The 17,533-nt window shown below is 44.5% G+C and overlaps 1 protein-coding gene across 1 annotated transcript in view; it reads right to left on the bottom strand.

Moving 5' to 3' along the window:
• The window catches only part of LOC135509779 (protogenin B-like), a 46,420-nt gene that overhangs the window by 16,163 nt on the left and 12,724 nt on the right, over positions 1 to 17,533 (bottom strand). The window contains exons 8-11 of the mRNA XM_064930679.1: positions 17,236 to 17,483; positions 14,240 to 14,404; positions 13,518 to 13,823; positions 9,498 to 9,686 (exon numbers count right to left, since the gene is read on the bottom strand). Of these exons, the coding sequence (XP_064786751.1) occupies positions 9,498 to 9,686; positions 13,518 to 13,823; positions 14,240 to 14,404; positions 17,236 to 17,483 (908 nt within the window). The remainder of the gene's footprint in view (positions 1 to 9,497; positions 9,687 to 13,517; positions 13,824 to 14,239; positions 14,405 to 17,235; positions 17,484 to 17,533) is intronic.

Raw genomic sequence — 17,533 nt, 5'->3', positions numbered from 1 at the left:
TTGACTCTACAAGGTGTTGAAAACGCGTTCCATAGGGATGCTGGTCCATGTTGACTCTACAAGGTGTTGAAAGCGTTCCACAGGGATGCTGGTCCATGTTGACTCTACAAGGTGTTGAAAGCATTCCACAGGGATGCTGGCCCATGTTGACTCTACAAGGTGTCGAAAGCGTTCCACAGGGATACTGGCCCATGTTGACTCTACAAGGTGTTGAAAGCGTTCCACAGGGATGCTGGTCCATGTTGACTCTACAAGGTGTTGAAAGCGTTCCACAGGGATGCTGGTCCATGTTGACTCTACAAGGTGTTGAAAGCGTTCCACAGGGATGCTGGTCCATGTTGACTCTACAAGGTGTTGAAAACGTTCCACAGGGATGCTGGCCCATGTTGACTCTACAAGGTGTTGAAAACGCGTTCCACAGGGATGCTGGTCCATGTTGACTCTACAAGGTGTTGAAAAGCGTTCCACAGGGATGCTGGTCCATGTTGACTCTACAAGGTGTTGAAAACGCGTTCCACAGGGATGCTGGTCCATGTTGACTCTACAAGGTGTTGAAAACGCGTTCCACAGGGATGCTGGTCCATGTTGACTCTACAAGGTGTTGAAAACGCGTTCCACAGGGATGCTGGTCCATGTTGACTCTACAAGGTGTTGAAAGCGTTCCACAGGGATGCTGACCCATGTTGACTCTACAAGGTGTTGAAAGCGTTCCACAGGGATGCTGACCCATGTTGACTCTACAAGGTGTCGAAAGCGTTCCACAGGGATGCTGGCCCATGTTGACTCTACAAGGTGTTGAAAGCGTTCCACAGGGATGCTGGTCCATGTTGACTCTACAAGGTGTTGAAAGCGTTCCACAGGGATGCTGGTCCATGTTGACTCTACAAGGTGTTGAAAGCGTCCCACAGGGATGCTGGTCCATGTTGACTCTACAAGGTGTCCAAAGCGTTCCACAGGGATGCTGGCCCATGTTGACTCTACAAGGTGTCGAAAGCGTTCCACAGGGATGCTGGCCCCATGTGGATTCTACAAGGTGTTGAAAGCGTTCCACAGGGATGCTGGTCCATGTTGACTCTACAAGGTGTTGAAAAAGCGTTCCACAGGGATGCTGGCCCATGTTGACTCTACAAGGTGTCGAAAGCGTTCCACAGGGATGCTGGCCCCATGTGGATTCTACAAGGTGTTGAAAGCGTTCCACAGGGATGCTGGCCCATGTTGACTCTACAAGGTGTCAAAAGCGTTCCACAGGGATGATGGCCCATGTTGACTCTACAAGGTGTTGAAAGCGTTCCACAGGGATGCTGGCCCATGTGGACTCTACAAGGTGTTGAAAGCGTTCCACAGGGATGCTGGCCCATGTTGACTCTACAAGGTGTCCAAAGCGTTCCACAGGGATGCTGGCCCATGTTGACTCTACAAGGTGTCGAAAGCGTTCCACAGGGATGCTGGCCCATGTTGACTCTACAAGGTGTCAAAAGCGTTCCACAGGGATGCTGGCCCATGTGGACTCTACAAGGTGTTGAAAACGCGTTCCACAGGGATGCTGGCCCATGTTGACTCTACAAGGTGTTGAAAACGCGTTCCACAGGGATACTGGCCCATGTTGACTCTACAAGGTGTTGAAAACGCGTTCCACAGGGATGCTGGTCCATGTTGACTCTACAAGGTGTTGAAAACGTTCCACAGGGATACTGGCCCATGTTGACTCTACAAGGTGTTGAAAACGCGTTCCACAGGGATGCTGGCCCCATGTGGACTCTACAAGGTGTTGAAAACGCGTTCCACAGGGATGCTGGCCCCATGTGGATTCTACAAGGTGTTGAAAGCGTTCCACAGGGATGCTGGCCCATGTTGACTCTACAAGGTGTCGAAAGCGTTCCACAGGGATGCTGGCCCATGTTGACTCTACAAGGTGTTGAAAGCGTTCCACAGGGATGCTGGCCCATGTGGACTCTACAAGGTGTTGAAAGCGTTCCACAGGGATGCTGGCCCATGTTGACTCTACAAGGTGTCCAAAGCGTTCCACAGGGATGCTGGCCCATGTTGACTCTACAAGGTGTCCAAAGCGTTCCACAGGGATGCTGGCCCATGTTGACTCTACAAGGTGTTGAAAGCGTTCCACAGGGATGCTGACCCATGTTGACTCTACAAGGTGTCGAAAGCGTTCCACATGGATGCTGGCCCATGTTGACTCTACAAGCTGTCGAAAGCGTTCCACAGGGATGCTGGCCCATGTGGACTCTACAAGGTGTCCAAAGCGTTCCACAGGGATGCTGGCTCATGTGGACTCTACAAGGTGTCCAAAGCGTTCCACAGGGATGCTGGCCCCATGTTGACTCCAATGCTTCCCACAGTTGTGTCAAGTTGTCTGCATGTCCTTTGGGTGGTAGACCAGTCTTGATACACAAAAGGAAACTGTTGAGCGTGAAAAACCCAGCAGCGTTGCAGTTCTTGACACAAACTGGTGCGCCTGGCACCTACTTTTCCGCTTGCTAGATACTTTATGTCCCAAATGATTCTATTTACATTTTATAGTCGATTTTGACACTAGAATCAATGTTTCTGACTCATAATGCAGATGCCACATCAGCCGTTTATAAAATGAGAAGTTGATTTTTTAGGGCCAATCGCTCTTTAAAAATTGTGCAATTCAATTCAGTGTCTTTCCCTTGAAAACGCACCACACGCTAACCATCTCCTAAATCATGATGTATTTTAGGGGACCGTTAATGATTAGTTTTATATCTTGGTGTGAAAGGTTAGGTTCTGGGTATTGACCAGTGGAAAGGGGAGGGGTGGTGTGTGTGTGTCCAGGCCTGTTGTTGTGGTGATGGGGGGATGAGACCAGGAGGCTTGGTGGGAGTCCTGGGGCTAGGGGCTGGGGTGCGGGGGCCAGAGGCAGCATTCAGCTGCTAGGACCCAAGGCCCCTGGGACAAGGGGGTGGGGGGGGGGTTGACTAGGGTCAGGGGTCAGGCCAAGATAGAACAGAAGGAATCTGGGCTTCAGGACTGTGGGAGAGGAGAGAGTAGACCATTCTATGACATTTGACATGTCTTTATTCTTTTGGAACTTCTGTATGTGTAATGTTTACTGTTCATTATTATTGTTTATTTCACTTTTGTATATTATCTACCTCACTTGCTTTGGCAATGTTAACATATGTTTCCCATGCCAATAAAGCCCCTTGAATTGAATTGAGTAGAGGAGGGGAGGAGCCCCCTTTGTTTCCCCTTGTCGGGACCTTCTGTTCCATCTGACCACCCCTCCAGCCTTCTATCTACCCTCCACCAGGCCGCCCCTCCAGCCTTCTATCTACCCTCCACCTGGCCGCCCCTCCAGCCTTCTATCTACCCTCCACCTGGCCGCCCCTCCAGCCTTCTATCTACCCTCCACCTGGCCGCCCCTCCAGCCTTCTATCTACCCTCCACCTGGCCGCCCCTCCAGCCTTCTATCTACCCTCCACCTGGCCGCCCCTCCAGCCTTCTATCTACCCTCCACCTGGCCGCCCCTCCAGCCTTCTATCTACCCTCCACCTGGCCGCCCCCCTCCAGCCTTCTATCTACCCTCCACCAGGCCGCCCCTCCAGCCTTCTATCTACCCTCCACCTGGCCGCCGCCCCTCCAGCCTTCTATCTCCACCCTCCACCTGGCCGCCCCTCCAGCCTTCTATCTACCCTCCACCTGGCCGCCCCTCCAGCCTTCTATCTACCCTCCACCTGGCCGCCCCTCCAGCCTTCTATCTACCCTCCACCAGGCCGCCCCTCCAGCCTTCTATCTACCCTCCACCTGGCCGCCCCTCCAGCCTTCTATCTACCCTCCACCTGGCCGCCCCTCCAGCCTTCTATCTACCCTCCACCTGGCCGCCCCTCCAGCCTTCTATCTACCCTCCACCTTAGACAGATATAATATTTACCACAGAAAGGTTTGTCCACTCAAATTACCCTTTCAATTTGGACACATATTCACTGAGGGTACAACACATGAAGAACACCTGCTCTCTCCATGACATAGACTGACCAGGTGAATACAGGTGAAAGCTATGACCCTTTATTGATGTCACTTGTTAAATCCACTTCAATCAGTGTAGGTGAAGGGGACGAGACAGGTTAAAGTAGGATTTTTTAGTCCTGAGACATTTTTTCTTTTTTACCTTTATTTAACTAGGGAAGTTAGTTAAGAACAAATTCTTATTTTCAATGACGGCCTTTAGGAACAGTGGGTTAACTGCCTGTTCAGGGGCAGAACGACTCAATATTAAGAAGGTGTTCCTAATGTTTTGTACACTCAGTGTATCGAGAGGGTGCACTGACTGGACAGCCCCTGTCCTTTAACCTTCAATTTGGAGGCATATATAGAAAGGATTGTCCACCCTACTGCCACTATCTTACCCTTCAACATATAGGCTAACTTCCTTCTAGATGAATCTATAAACTTCCTTCTAGATGAATCTATAAACTTCCTTCTAGATGAATCTATAAACTTCCTTCTAGATTAATCTATAAACTTCCTTCTAGATTAATCTATAAACTTCCTTCTAGATGAATCTATAAACGTCCTTCTAGATAAATATATAAACGTCCTTCTAGGTAAATCTATAAACGTCCTTCTAGATACATCTATAAACTTCCTTCTAGATAAATCTATAAACTTCCTTCTAGATAAATCTATAAACTTCCTTCTAGATGAATCTATAAACGTCCTTCTCGATACATCTATAAACATCCTAGATAAATCTATAAACTTCCTTCAAGATAAATCTATAAACATCCTAGATAAATCTATAAACGTCCTAGATAAATGTATAAACCTCCTTCAAGATAAATCTATAAACTTCCTTCTAGATAAATCTATAAACGTCCTAGATAAATGTATAAACCTCCTTCAAGATAAATCTATAAACTTCCTTCTAGATAAATCTATAAACGTCCTAGATAAATCTCTAAACTTCCTTCTAGATAAATCTATAAACTTCCTTCTAGATAAATCTATAAACGTCCTAGATAAATCTATAAACTTCCTTCTAGATAAATCTATAAACGTCCTTCTAGATAAATCTATAAACGTCCTTCTAGATAAATCTATAAACTTCCTTCTAGATAAATCTATAAACTTCCTTCTAGATAAATCTATAAACGTCCTTCTAGATAAATCTATAAACGTCCTTCTAGATAAATCTATAAACGTCCTTCTAGATAAATCTATAAACTTCCTTCTAGATAAATCTATAAACTTCCGTCTAGATAAATCTATAAACGTCCTAGATAAATCTATAAACTTCCTTCTAGATAAATCTATTAACATCCTTCTAGATAAATCTATACACTTGCTTCTAAATAAATCTACAAACTTCCTTCTAGATACATCTATACACTTCCTTCTAGATAAATCTATACACTTCCTTCTAGATAAATCTATACTCTTCCTTCTAGATAAATCTATTAACTTACTTCCAGATAAATCCTTTAACTGTAAAAAGCCTAGATTGAGTTCTAATCATATTATGTATTATGGTTCCTCTCTAGGTTTCTTCCTAGGTTTTGGCCTTTCTAGGGAGTTTTTCCTAACCACTGTGCATCTACACCTGCATTGCTTGCTGTTTGGGGTTTTAGGCTGGGTTTCTGTACAGCACTTTGAGATATCAGCTGATGTACGAAGGGCTATATAAATAAATTTGATTTGATTTGATTTGATGTATCTGACGGGGGCGGCAGGTAGAGAGACTTACAGTAGTGAGTCATTTAGCAGACTCTCTTATCCAGAGCCACTACAGTAGTGAGTCATTTAGCAGACTCTCTGATCCAGAGTCACTACAGTAGTGAGTCATTTAGCAGACTCTCTTATCCAGAGTCACTGCAGTAGTGAGTCATTTAGCAGACTCTCTGATCCAGAGCCACTACAGTAGTGAGTCATTTAACAGACTCTCTTATCCAGAGTCACTGCAGTAGTGAGTCATTTAGCAGACTCTCTGATCCAGAGCCACTACAGTAGTGAGTCATTTAACAGACTCTCTTATCCAGAGAGACTTACAGTAGTGAGTCATTTAACATACTCTCTTATCCAGAGAGCCACCACAGTACTGAGTCATTTAGCAGACTCTCTGATCCAGAGTCACTACAGTAGTGAGTCATTTAGCAGACTCTCTGATCCACTACAGTAGTGAGTCATTTAACAGACTCTCTTATCCAGAGAGCCACTGCAGTAGTGAGTCATTTAGCAGACTCTCTGATCCAGAGTCACTACAGTAGTGAGTCATTTAGCAGACTCTCTGATCCACTACAGTAGTGAGTCATTTAGCAGACTCTCTGATCCAGAGTCACTACAGTAGTGAGTCATTTAGCAGACTCTCTGATCCAGAGAGCCACTACAGTAGTGAGTCATTTAGCAGACTCTCTGTTCCACTACAGTAGTGAGTCATTTAGCAGACTCTCTGATCCAGAGAGCCACTACAGTAGTGAGTCATTTAGCAGACTCTCTTATCCAGAGAGACTTACAGTAGTGAGTCATTTAACATACTCTCTTATTCAGAGCCACTACAGTAGTGAGTCATTTAGCAGACTCTCTGATCCACTACAGTAGTGAGTCATTTAGCCGACTCTCTGATCCACTGCAGTAGTGAGTCATTTAACAGACTCTCTGATCCAGAGAGCCACCACAGTACTGAGTCATTTAGCAGACTCTCTGATCCAGAGTCACTACAGTAGTGAGTCATTTAGCAGACTCTCTTCCACTACAGTAGTGAGTCATTTAACAGACTCTCTGATCCAGAGTCACTACAGTAGTGAGTCATTTAACAGACTCTCTGATCCAGAGCCACTACAGTAGTGAGTCATTTAACAGACTCTCTTATCCAGAGTCACTACAGTAGTGAGTCATTTAACAGACTCTCTTATCACTAGTAGTGAGTCCACCCAGAGTCAGTACTTTAACAGAGTCATTTAGCAGACTCTCTGATCCAGAGTCACTACAGTAGTGAGTCATTTAACAGACTCTCTGATCCAGAGTCACTACAGTAGTGAGTCATTTAACAGACTCTCTGATCCAGAGTCACTACAGTAGTGAGTCATTTAACAGACTCTCTGATCCAGAGTCACTACAGTAGTGAGTCATTTAACAGACTCTCTGATCCAGAGTCACTACAGTAGTGAGTCATTTAACAGACTCTCTGATCCAGAGTCACTACAGTAGTGAGTCATTTAACAGACTCTCTGATCCAGAGTCACTACAGTAGTGAGTCATTTGGCAGACTCTCTGATCCAGAGTCACTACAATAGTGAGTGCATACATTTTCATACTGGTCCCCCGTGGGAATCGAACCCACAACCCTCGGACATCACAGAGGCCATTGTGAAATAGGGGACAGACAGTGCAATTCTCTAATCCAAGTCCACTGTCTCAAGACCATAGGTCATAGGTCCTTTGTCCGTCTAGCTCTGGCCAGTCCCAGGGGGCCGTGGGGTGTGGTGGTAACCTCACCCCATCCTGCTGGAGGTCGGGTGCTAGTCAAGGTGTTGGGAGGGGGGGGCTCTGGCCCAGTGGCTATAGTACAATAGCCAGGGATAACGTATGCAAGCCAAGGATGAGATCCATGGGAAACGGTGGTGGGAAGAACCTCTGGGCCCTGACCTCTGGGCCCTGACCTCTGACTCCCTTGGAGGCTTTGCTGCTCACACAATGCTGGGAGAGGGAATGGAGAGACACTGGGGAGGGGACTGGACAGTGACTAGAGTAGCCTGGTCCCAGGTCTGTGTGTGCCGTCTTCACAACTCATACGGTCATCGCGATGCCAGAAGTGACAAGGACCACAAAGAGTTGGTAAGACAGCACAAACAGGACCAGGATCGGGATGGAGAGGGGGGCTGGGGAGGAGAGGGGGTCTGTTTAGGAAACAAGGGCCAGGCCGTACTGAATGGGCACGGACGGAGAGAAAGAGCAAGAAGACATTAAAAGATGTCAGTGCATATACAAAATAAGCCCCTCCCCGATGTTTTACAACAACACAGGGAGCCAGAAACTCCCCAGGCCACTGATGTTTCATTCTGTGTCCTCAAGCTGGAGTTCTATACCCACCTATACCCAATCTATATCTATACCCACCTATACCCAATCTATACTTACACCCACCTATACCCAATCTATACCTATACCCACCTATACCCAATCTATATCTATACCCACCTATACCCAATCTATATCTATACCCACCTATACTCAATCTATACTTACACCCACCTATACCCAATCTATATCTATACCCACCTATACCCAATCTATCTATACCCACCTATACCCAATCTATATCTATACCCACCGAGGTCAGTACAGGTGCATCAAAGCTGGGACCGAGAGACTGAAAAACAGCTTCTATCTCAAGGCCATCAGGCTGTTAAACAGCCACCACTAACATTGAGTGGCTGCTGCCAACACACTGACACTGACTCAACTCCAGCCACTTTAATAATGGGAATTGATGGGAAATGATGTAAAATATATCACTAGCCACTTTAAACAATGCTACCTAATATAATGTTTACATACCCTACATTATTCATCTCATATGTATACGTATATACTGTACTCTATATCATCTACTGCATCTTTATGTAATACATGTATCACTAGCCACTTTAACTATGCCACTTTGTTTACATACTCATCTCATATGTATATACTGTACTCGATATCATCTACTGTATCTTGCCTATGCTGCTCTGTACCATCACTCATTCATATATCTTTATGTACATATTCTTTATCCCCTTACACTTGTGTGTATAAGACAGTAGTTTTGGAATTGTTAGTTAGATTACTTGTTGGTTATTACTGCATTGTCAGAACTAGAAGCACAAGCATTTCGCTACACTCGCATTAACATCTGCTAACCATGTGTATGTGACAAATAAAATTTGATTTGATTTGACCTATACCTACCTATACCCAATCTATACTTATACCCACCTATACCCAATCTATGTTTATACCCAATCTATATCTATACCCACCTATGCCCAATCAATGTCTATACCAATCTATATCTATAGCCACCTATACCCAATCTATACTTACATCCACCTATACCCAATCCTTACTTATACCCAATCTATATCTATACCCAATCTATGTCTATATACAATCTATATCTATACCCACCTATACCCAATCTATACTTACACCCACCTATAATTAGGTATAGGTGGGTATAGATATAGATTGGGTATAGGCGGGTATAAGTATAGATTGGGTATAGGTATAGATTGGGTATCTATACCTATACCCAAACTATACCTATACCCGCTTGTACCCAATCTATACCCACTGGTACCCAATCTATACCCACTTGTACCAAATCCATACCTATACCCGCCTATACCCAATCTATATCTATACCCACCTATACCCAATCTATACCCAATCTATATCTAGACCCGCCTATACCCAATCTATACCTATACCCAATCTATACCTATACCCAATCTTTACCTACTGTAACTATCACTCACCCAGGCCACTGATGGTGTATTCTGTGTCCTCAGGCTGGAGCTGGATGGAGGGCTGTTCTGGTTGGCCCTCCTCATGGTAACAGAGCCGGTAACCCTGGACGACCACGGAGCCTGGAGATGGCTGCCATCGAACCAAGATGGAGGTGCAGTTGAGAGGCTCCAGTTGCTGCAGCAGTGGGGCAGGTGGCACTGTGGGGACACAGGAAGGAGAGCAGGTATGAAGAGGATGATGAAGGACACAGGAAGGAGAGTCGGTACGAAGAGGATGATGAAGGACACAGGAAGTAGAGTCGGCATGAAGAGGATGATGAAGGACACAGGAAAGAGAGTCGGGATGAAGAGGATGATGAAGGACACAGGAAGGAGAGTCGGTACGAAGAGGATGATGAAGGACACAGGAAGGAGAGTCGGTACGAAGAGGATGATGAAGGACACAGGAAGTAGAGTCGGTACGAAGAGGATGATGAAGGACACAGGAAGTAGAGTCGGTACGAAGAGGATGAAGGACACAGGAAGTAGAGTCGGCATGAAGAGGATGATGAAGGACACATGAAGGAGAGTCGGCATGAAGAGGATGATGAAGGACACATGAAGGAGAGTCGGCATGAAGAGGATGATGAAGGACACAGGAAGTAGAGTCGGCATGAAGAGGATGATGAAGGACACAGGAAGGAGAGCAGGGAGGAAGAGGATGATGAAGGACACAGGAAGGAGAGTCGGGATGAAGAGGATGATGAAGGACACATGAAGGAGAGTCGGGATGAAGAGGATGATGAAGGACACAGGAAGGAGTGTCGGTACGAAGAGGATGAAGGACACAGGAAGGAGAGTCGGTATGAAGAGGATGATGAAGGACACATACAGGCACCGCTACAGGCCAGGGCACATAGGGGCCGATTCAGATGTAGGAGTGTACGTCTTTCCTACACACATCTTGTAACGTCTGCTTCCAACTCACACCCTCAAACACCGAGATCCCCTGAACGCAGATCCCAATCACCTAATTTCTAATCACCTGTTCACTCACCTGTATATCATTATCACACACTATTTAGTTCAGTTCTTTGCACCCCGTCACTGTGAGGTCTTTCGGAGCTCTGTTTTCCCCATGATTTAATCCTCCTGTGTATGATAGTTTTTGGTCTGCCTCACTAACGACGCCTTTTGTCTATTCCCTGCATGTACTTTAAGCCTATCGGATTTCCTGTTATCTACCTATTGCCTGGTCTCCCGGAGGACGTTACTAGCCTTTTCCCTGCCTGTACTGTTGCCTTTTTGGACCCTCTGTGTATGACCTTCTGCCTGCCCCTGGACCCAGCTACCTGCCTCCTCCTGTGTATGACCTTCTGCCTGCCCCTGGACCCAGCTAGCTGCCTCCTCCTGTGTATGACCTTCTGCCTGCCCCTGGACCCAGCTACCTGCCTCCTCCTGTGTATGACCTTCTGCCTGCCCCTGGACCCAGCTACCTGCCTCCTCCTGTGTATGACGTTCTACCTGCCCCTGGACCCAGCTACCTGCCTCCTCCTGTGTATGACCTTGTGCCTGCCCCTGGACCCAGCTAGCTGCCTCCTCCTGTGTATGACCTTCTGCCTGCCCTTGGACCCAGCTACCTGCCTCCTCCTGTGTATGACCTTCTGCCTGCCCCTGGACCCAGCTACCTGCCTCCTCCTGTGTATGACCTTCTGCCTGCCCCTGGACCCAGCTACCTGCCTCCTCCTGTGTATGACCTTCTGCCTGCCCCTGGACCCAGATACCTGCCTCCTCCTGTGGTCCTTTACAATAAACACCTGCTGCTTTGTGCGCTTGAAACCAGCTTGAGGAACTCTGCATGGGACTAGGCTTGGCTAGGCTAGGGATTCACAGAGAGAAACACAACCACTGTGTGTGAGAAGACTATCCCTACCACATAACCCTAACCTTTATCCAAGAGGAACTGACCATGACCCACCAGTAGGGACACACTTCTATAAGTGACCAAGCAGATGGGCCCTGGTTAAAAATAGTGCACTAAAATGGAATAGGGTGCCAACCCTGGTCTAAAGTAGTGCACTAAATACGGAATAGGATGCCAACCCTGGTCTAACGTATTACAGTAGCCTGACCAATCAGATGTGGACCTGACTACATCAATACAGTAGTCTGACCAATCAGATGTGGACCTGACTACATCAATACAGTAGCCTGACCAATCAGATGTGGACCTGACTAAATCATTACAGTAGCCTGACCAATCAGATGTGGACCTGACTACATCATTACAGTAGCCTGACCAATCAGATGTGGACCTGACTACATCATTACAGTAGCCTGACCAATCAGATGTGGACCTGACTACATCATTACAGTAGCCTGACCAATCAGATGTGGACCTGACTACATCATTACAGTAGCCTGACCAATCAGATGTGGACCTGACTACAAGCTGGATCACCCTATGTTAGTTACCTTTATTACTGGAGGTATTGGGTTAGGGTGTGATGTTAGTCACCTTTATTACTGGAGGTATTGGGTTAGGCTGTGATGTTAGTCACCTTTATTACTGGAGGTATTGGGTTAGGGTTAGGGTGTGATGTTAGTCACCTTTATTACTGGAGGTATTGGGTTAGGGTGTGATGTTAGTCACCTTTATTACTGGAGGTATTGGGTTAGGGTGTGATGTTAGTCACCTTTATTACTGGAGGTATTGGGTTAGGGTGTGATGTTAGTCACCTTTATTACTGGAGGTATTGGGTTAGGGTGTGATGTTAGTCACCTTTATTACTGGAGGTATTGGGTTAGGGTTAGGGTGTGATGTAGTTACCTTTATTACTGGAGGTATTGGGTTAGGGTTAGGGTGTGATGTAGTTACCTTTATTACTGGAGGTATTGGGTTAGGGTGTGATGTTAGTCACCTTTATTACTGGAGGTATTGGGTTAGGGTTAGGGTGTGATGTTAGTCACCTTTATTACTGGAGGTATTGGGTTAGGGTGTGATGTTAGTCACCTTTATTACTGGAGGTATTGGGTTAGGGTGTGATGTTAGTCACCTTTATTACTGGAGGTATTGGGTTAGGGTGTGATGTTAGTCACCTTTATTACTGGAGGTATTGGGTTAGGGTGTGATGTTAGTCACCTTTATTACTGGAGGTATTGGGTTAGGGTGTGATGTTAGTCACCTTTATTACTGGAGGTATTGGGTTAGGGTGTGATGTTAGTTACCTTTATTACTGGAGGTATTGGGTTAGGGTGTGATGTTAGTCACCATTATTACTGGAGGTATTGGGTAAGGGTTAGGGTGTGATGTTAGTCACCATTATTACTGGAGGTATTGGGTTAGGGTGTGATGTAGTTACCTTTATTACTGGAGGTATTGGGTTAGGGTGTGATGTTAGATACCTTTTACTGGAGGTATTGGGTTAGGGTGTGATGTTAGTTACCTTTATTACTGGAGGTATTGGGTTAGGGTGTGCTGTAGTTACATTTATTACTGGAGGTATTGGGTTAGGGTGTGATGTTAGATACCTTTTACTGGAGGTATTGGGTTAGGGTGTGATGTTAGTTACCTTTATTACTGGAGGTATTGGGTTAGGCTGTGCTGTAGTTACCTTTATTACTGGAGGTATTGGGTTAGGGTGTGATGTTAGATACCTTTTACTGGAGGTATTGGGTTAGGGTGTGATGTTAGTTACCTTTATTACTGGAGGTATTGGGTTAGGGTGTGCTGTAGTTACCTTTATTACTGGAGGTATTGGGTTAGGGTGTGATGTTAGATACCTTTTACTGGAGGTATTGGGTTAGGGTGTGATGTTAGTTACCTTTATTACTGGAGGTATTGGGTTAGGGTGTGATGTTAGTCACCTTTATTACTTGAGGTATTGGGTTAGGGTGTGATGTTAGTCACCTTTATTACTGGAGGTTTTGGGTTAGGGTTAGTGTGTGATGTTAGTCACCTTTATTACTGGAGGTATTGGGTTAGGGTTAGTGTGTGATGTAGTTACATTTATTACTGGAGGTATTGGGTTAGGGTGTGATGTTAGTCACCTTTATTACTGGAGGTTTTGGGAGTGCGGTGGGAGGTCCAGGAGGAGGGTTCACACCACCCCACCCTGGTGGCTGCAGAGATCCGGAGAAGGTAGATGGTATCAGGTTGAAGGTCACCGAGGAGGTACTGGGTGTTGTTCTGGGCCAGTTCCACAGACAAAACCGTGGCGTCTGTGGCCGTGCGGTAGGAGAGTCGGTAGGCCCAGATGTTACCACGGGACAGTTTGGTGGACAGGGGTTGCCACGACACCTGGATGTCTGTAGGGCTGTGGCTGGTCAGACTGAGCTCCGGGGTACGTAGGGGCACTGAGGGAACAGGAAGAGCGACATCATATAAATCATTATATATTAGTCATTTAACAGATTCTCATTTCCAAAGCGACTTCCAATCAGTGCATCAACTAAACAAAGGTAAAACAATCACATAATATGTTTAACATCATTACAAAAGGTTAAAAACCTTCTTCAGAAGAGCCAATATCTGAAGAATAATACGAGTGAATATGTATATTCAATATAATAAATAGTAATACGATAATACATTGACTCACATCGTTTCCCTGAATATTACGGCAATATTATCTCAAATGAAGCGATTTAGTGAATCATTTAGGGAATCATTGGGTCCCTGTCCTCTACTGCTCAACTCAATTCAATTCAAGTAGATTTTATTTGGTGTGACAAAAAAAAAAAAGTATACAAATTTGTATGTCCTTACTCACCGTCCTCCAGAGTGTGTTGACAGACTTGGTCAGACATACGGCTCGCTCCCATTGGCATATAGGCCACAATGTAGAAAGAGTAGTTCCAGGCTGGCTCCAAGTCATCTATGATGTAGCTGGTCGTGTCGTTGCCAATCACTGCCTGATACTCCTCATTGTTTAGTCCTGGAATGGATAGAGAGCAGATGAAAAGCATAGGTGTGAGATGCTTCAAATGTAGGGCTCCCTTTAAAAAAGAGGAAATACCTCAATGGGACCTGGTTAAATAAATGAGAAATAAAACAAATTAAATAGATGTAAAAAGACCAGAGATCTTCATAACCAGGTGGTATATAAACAAATTGAATTCACTGTTTGGGTAAACTACCCAGCAAACCAAAATTGGTTCTGCGAACGTTGCTCTTACATTTTGTTTGCGACAGTATGCTCAAAATATGTGTTATTACATGATCTGGAAACCTAATTAGAACGTTTGGGGAATGTTCTGTGGGTGGCTGTTACAGATGTAGTGCACAACATTATAGTTAGGAGAACGTTCTACGGATATTTCATTTAAAAAAAAATTGTTTGAATGTTTTTTTTTGGGGGGGGTGTTATCATCCCAACGTTAGATAAAACCTTAACTATGACTTGTAGTCAAAGGGCTACCCACCAGCCTTGAAACAGAACTGGAAAATGGCAACATCATTTTGTAGATAATTGTGATTAAGTTGAAGAATTTGTGATCTACAACTTGTAAAAATTGCAAATTAATTAAAACATTATAAATTTAAAAAAAGGTACAATTTCAAAATCATATCCCATTTTGGGTCATTTCCCCTTAGCAACATTCTGAGGTTGCCATGTTCCATCTTGGTTACCATTGTTACACACATTCCATTGTCCATGTTTGCAAAAAGAAACGCCGGACCGGAGGAATCCAAAAACAATGCGAGATAAGAAGCTAACAAAAGTAACCAAAGTCAAACTGTGTTTTTGATGCTAAATATCATACATTTTTATTTCTTTAAATCAAAGTTATGTGCAACTTTTACAAGTTTTGAATCATTCATGCTCATAGCACTATATACATAATGTTGCAGTTCAGTTTTCTGGGTCACGGAGCAACACATTTCTGGTAGGTGGCCCTTGGACTATTACAGGGAATGTTAGCTAATGTTCCGGGAATGTTTCTGGTTTGCTGGGTAGTCTTTCTGCTAATAGTCTCTCTCTTGCCCCTCAGATCTTCTGTAAACATTGACCTTATGCAGAGCAGAGGCACATTCCCTGTGACATGTTTTAATTTTTAATTTTACCTTTATTTTACTAGGCAAGTCAGTTAAGAACAAATTCTTATTTTCAATGACGGCCTAGGAAAGTGGGTTAACTGCCTGTTCAGGGGCAGGACGACAGATTTGTACCTTGTCAGCTCAGGGATTCTAAATTGCAACCTTTCGGATACTAGTCCAACGCTCCAACCACTAGGCTACCCTGACTTTCCTGCCTAAAGGCCTCAAACAGTCCTAATCTGTAACATGTCTTTCCTGCCTAAAGGCCTCAAACAGTCCTAACCTGTGAGTTAAAGAAAAACGTTTTGTTTACATTTGTCTGTATCCACTTTTTAATTTAATTTTTAATCTTTAGCAACTGTCAGCAATTATTGTTGTTTAAAATGTCAGTTAACTAATGTTGTAGATTATCTTCTGATTAAAAAACATTAGCTGGCACACACCCAGAAACATGTATTTGTGTGGAGGTGCTGACTAATGCATCACATTTCGGCATCACTGTGCCTTCTTCAGGTTCTCCTTGTGGACCCTGAGGAAGGCACAGTGATGTCGAAATGTTGATAAATACCCATTCAATTGCTGGGAGTTTATATATGGAGTGTGTGACTTTCTTTATTTTGATAGTTTGTAGATTATCTTCTAACATTACAAGTGTTTGGAGGTCTGTTTGGTCTGGAATAGTAGACAAGAGTAAGTCCGATTTCAAAACCATTATATCAGGCTTAAAGAAAATGGTGTCCTGTCCCTTTAAGAGCGAGAGCGGTGTGGTTGAGAAGGTTGAGGTTGGACAATGGCGCGCCGTAGCTGTTGTTATTTTGGAGCGTAGGCCATTCTTCCTGCTTAAACCTCGACCTCGCCGTGGCGACAACAGATGGCCTCCAAGGAAAGCTGGTCACACATTAGACTACTAGAGGTTAGAGCCCTGCCTGCCTCCATAGTCTATTGAGATAGACTGGACTCACTCCTTTCAATACCTTCATTGTGAAGTTCAACAAGTTCAACCACAATTTGCAACAGTTCTCAGTGACCTTTGGCGCCTGTAACATATTGGTACAAAATATATATATATATATTTTTTAAATTAAATTATTTTCTGGACAGAAAAGATGAATGTATGAAGAAAAAACAACCTTTTCCATGCCTCTGTTATTCTCGCCAGTGATTTCTTTAGAATGCCCACATATCAAACAATATTTGAATTGTCATCGTGTTTTAACCAGAAAGTCCCTTCCGATAAATCATCTCTTTTCCTAGAGAGATCAAATAGCTGTGGCTTGTGGACATTCCTTTTGTCATCTATCCTTGTAAGACAACATGTTAATTCCTCCCTCTCTCTGTCTTTACTCCTGCCTTCGGGATTCATGTAGTGTACAGAGTATGTGATGACTTATGCCAGCATTATACAGATGTAGGATCTTAATTTGATCACTATTTTGTTGCTGAGAATTTTCCTGCACGGCAGGAAATGCAAACTTCCAATGTTTTTGAGGTTTAAAAAGGCTTTCTCTAAAGTTTGTAATTTCCACTTTGAAATGTCAGACTTGATTTGCCCAAATGAAATATATTTCAACCCTTTCCAAAAATGTCCATTAATTAGAATCCACATAATAATAATTCATGTTGCTGCAGGATTATTTTCCTGCTGTAGCAAACTTGCACAAATTAAGATCCTACATCTGTAATAAGGACATTATTAAGGCTCATACACACTTATAACAAGTAATTTACCCTCAGCTTTCATGTAGTGTACAGAGTAAGCAATGACTTTGTCAGCGTTGTAGATGGGTCTCTCCCAGGCCAGTAGGATGGCTGAGGAGGAGATGGTTTCAGCGTGGATGTTCCTGGGCGCGCTGGGCCGATCCTCAGACATCACCACGATGAGGCGTGCCAGGGACAGAACGCTGCCCTGCTCGTTCTCCGCCACACACTGGTAGATGGCATCATCCTCCGGGATGATCTGAGTGATCACCAGTTTACTGTGGAGGGAAACACAGAATTAGTGAACATCGAGTACAATCAGGAAATG

This window comes from Oncorhynchus masou, chromosome 22 (genome assembly GCF_036934945.1).
Source record: "Oncorhynchus masou masou isolate Uvic2021 chromosome 22, UVic_Omas_1.1, whole genome shotgun sequence".
NCBI classification, from domain to species: domain Eukaryota; kingdom Metazoa; phylum Chordata; class Actinopteri; order Salmoniformes; family Salmonidae; genus Oncorhynchus; species Oncorhynchus masou.
This window is presented reverse-complemented; position numbering and strand designations above follow the sequence as displayed.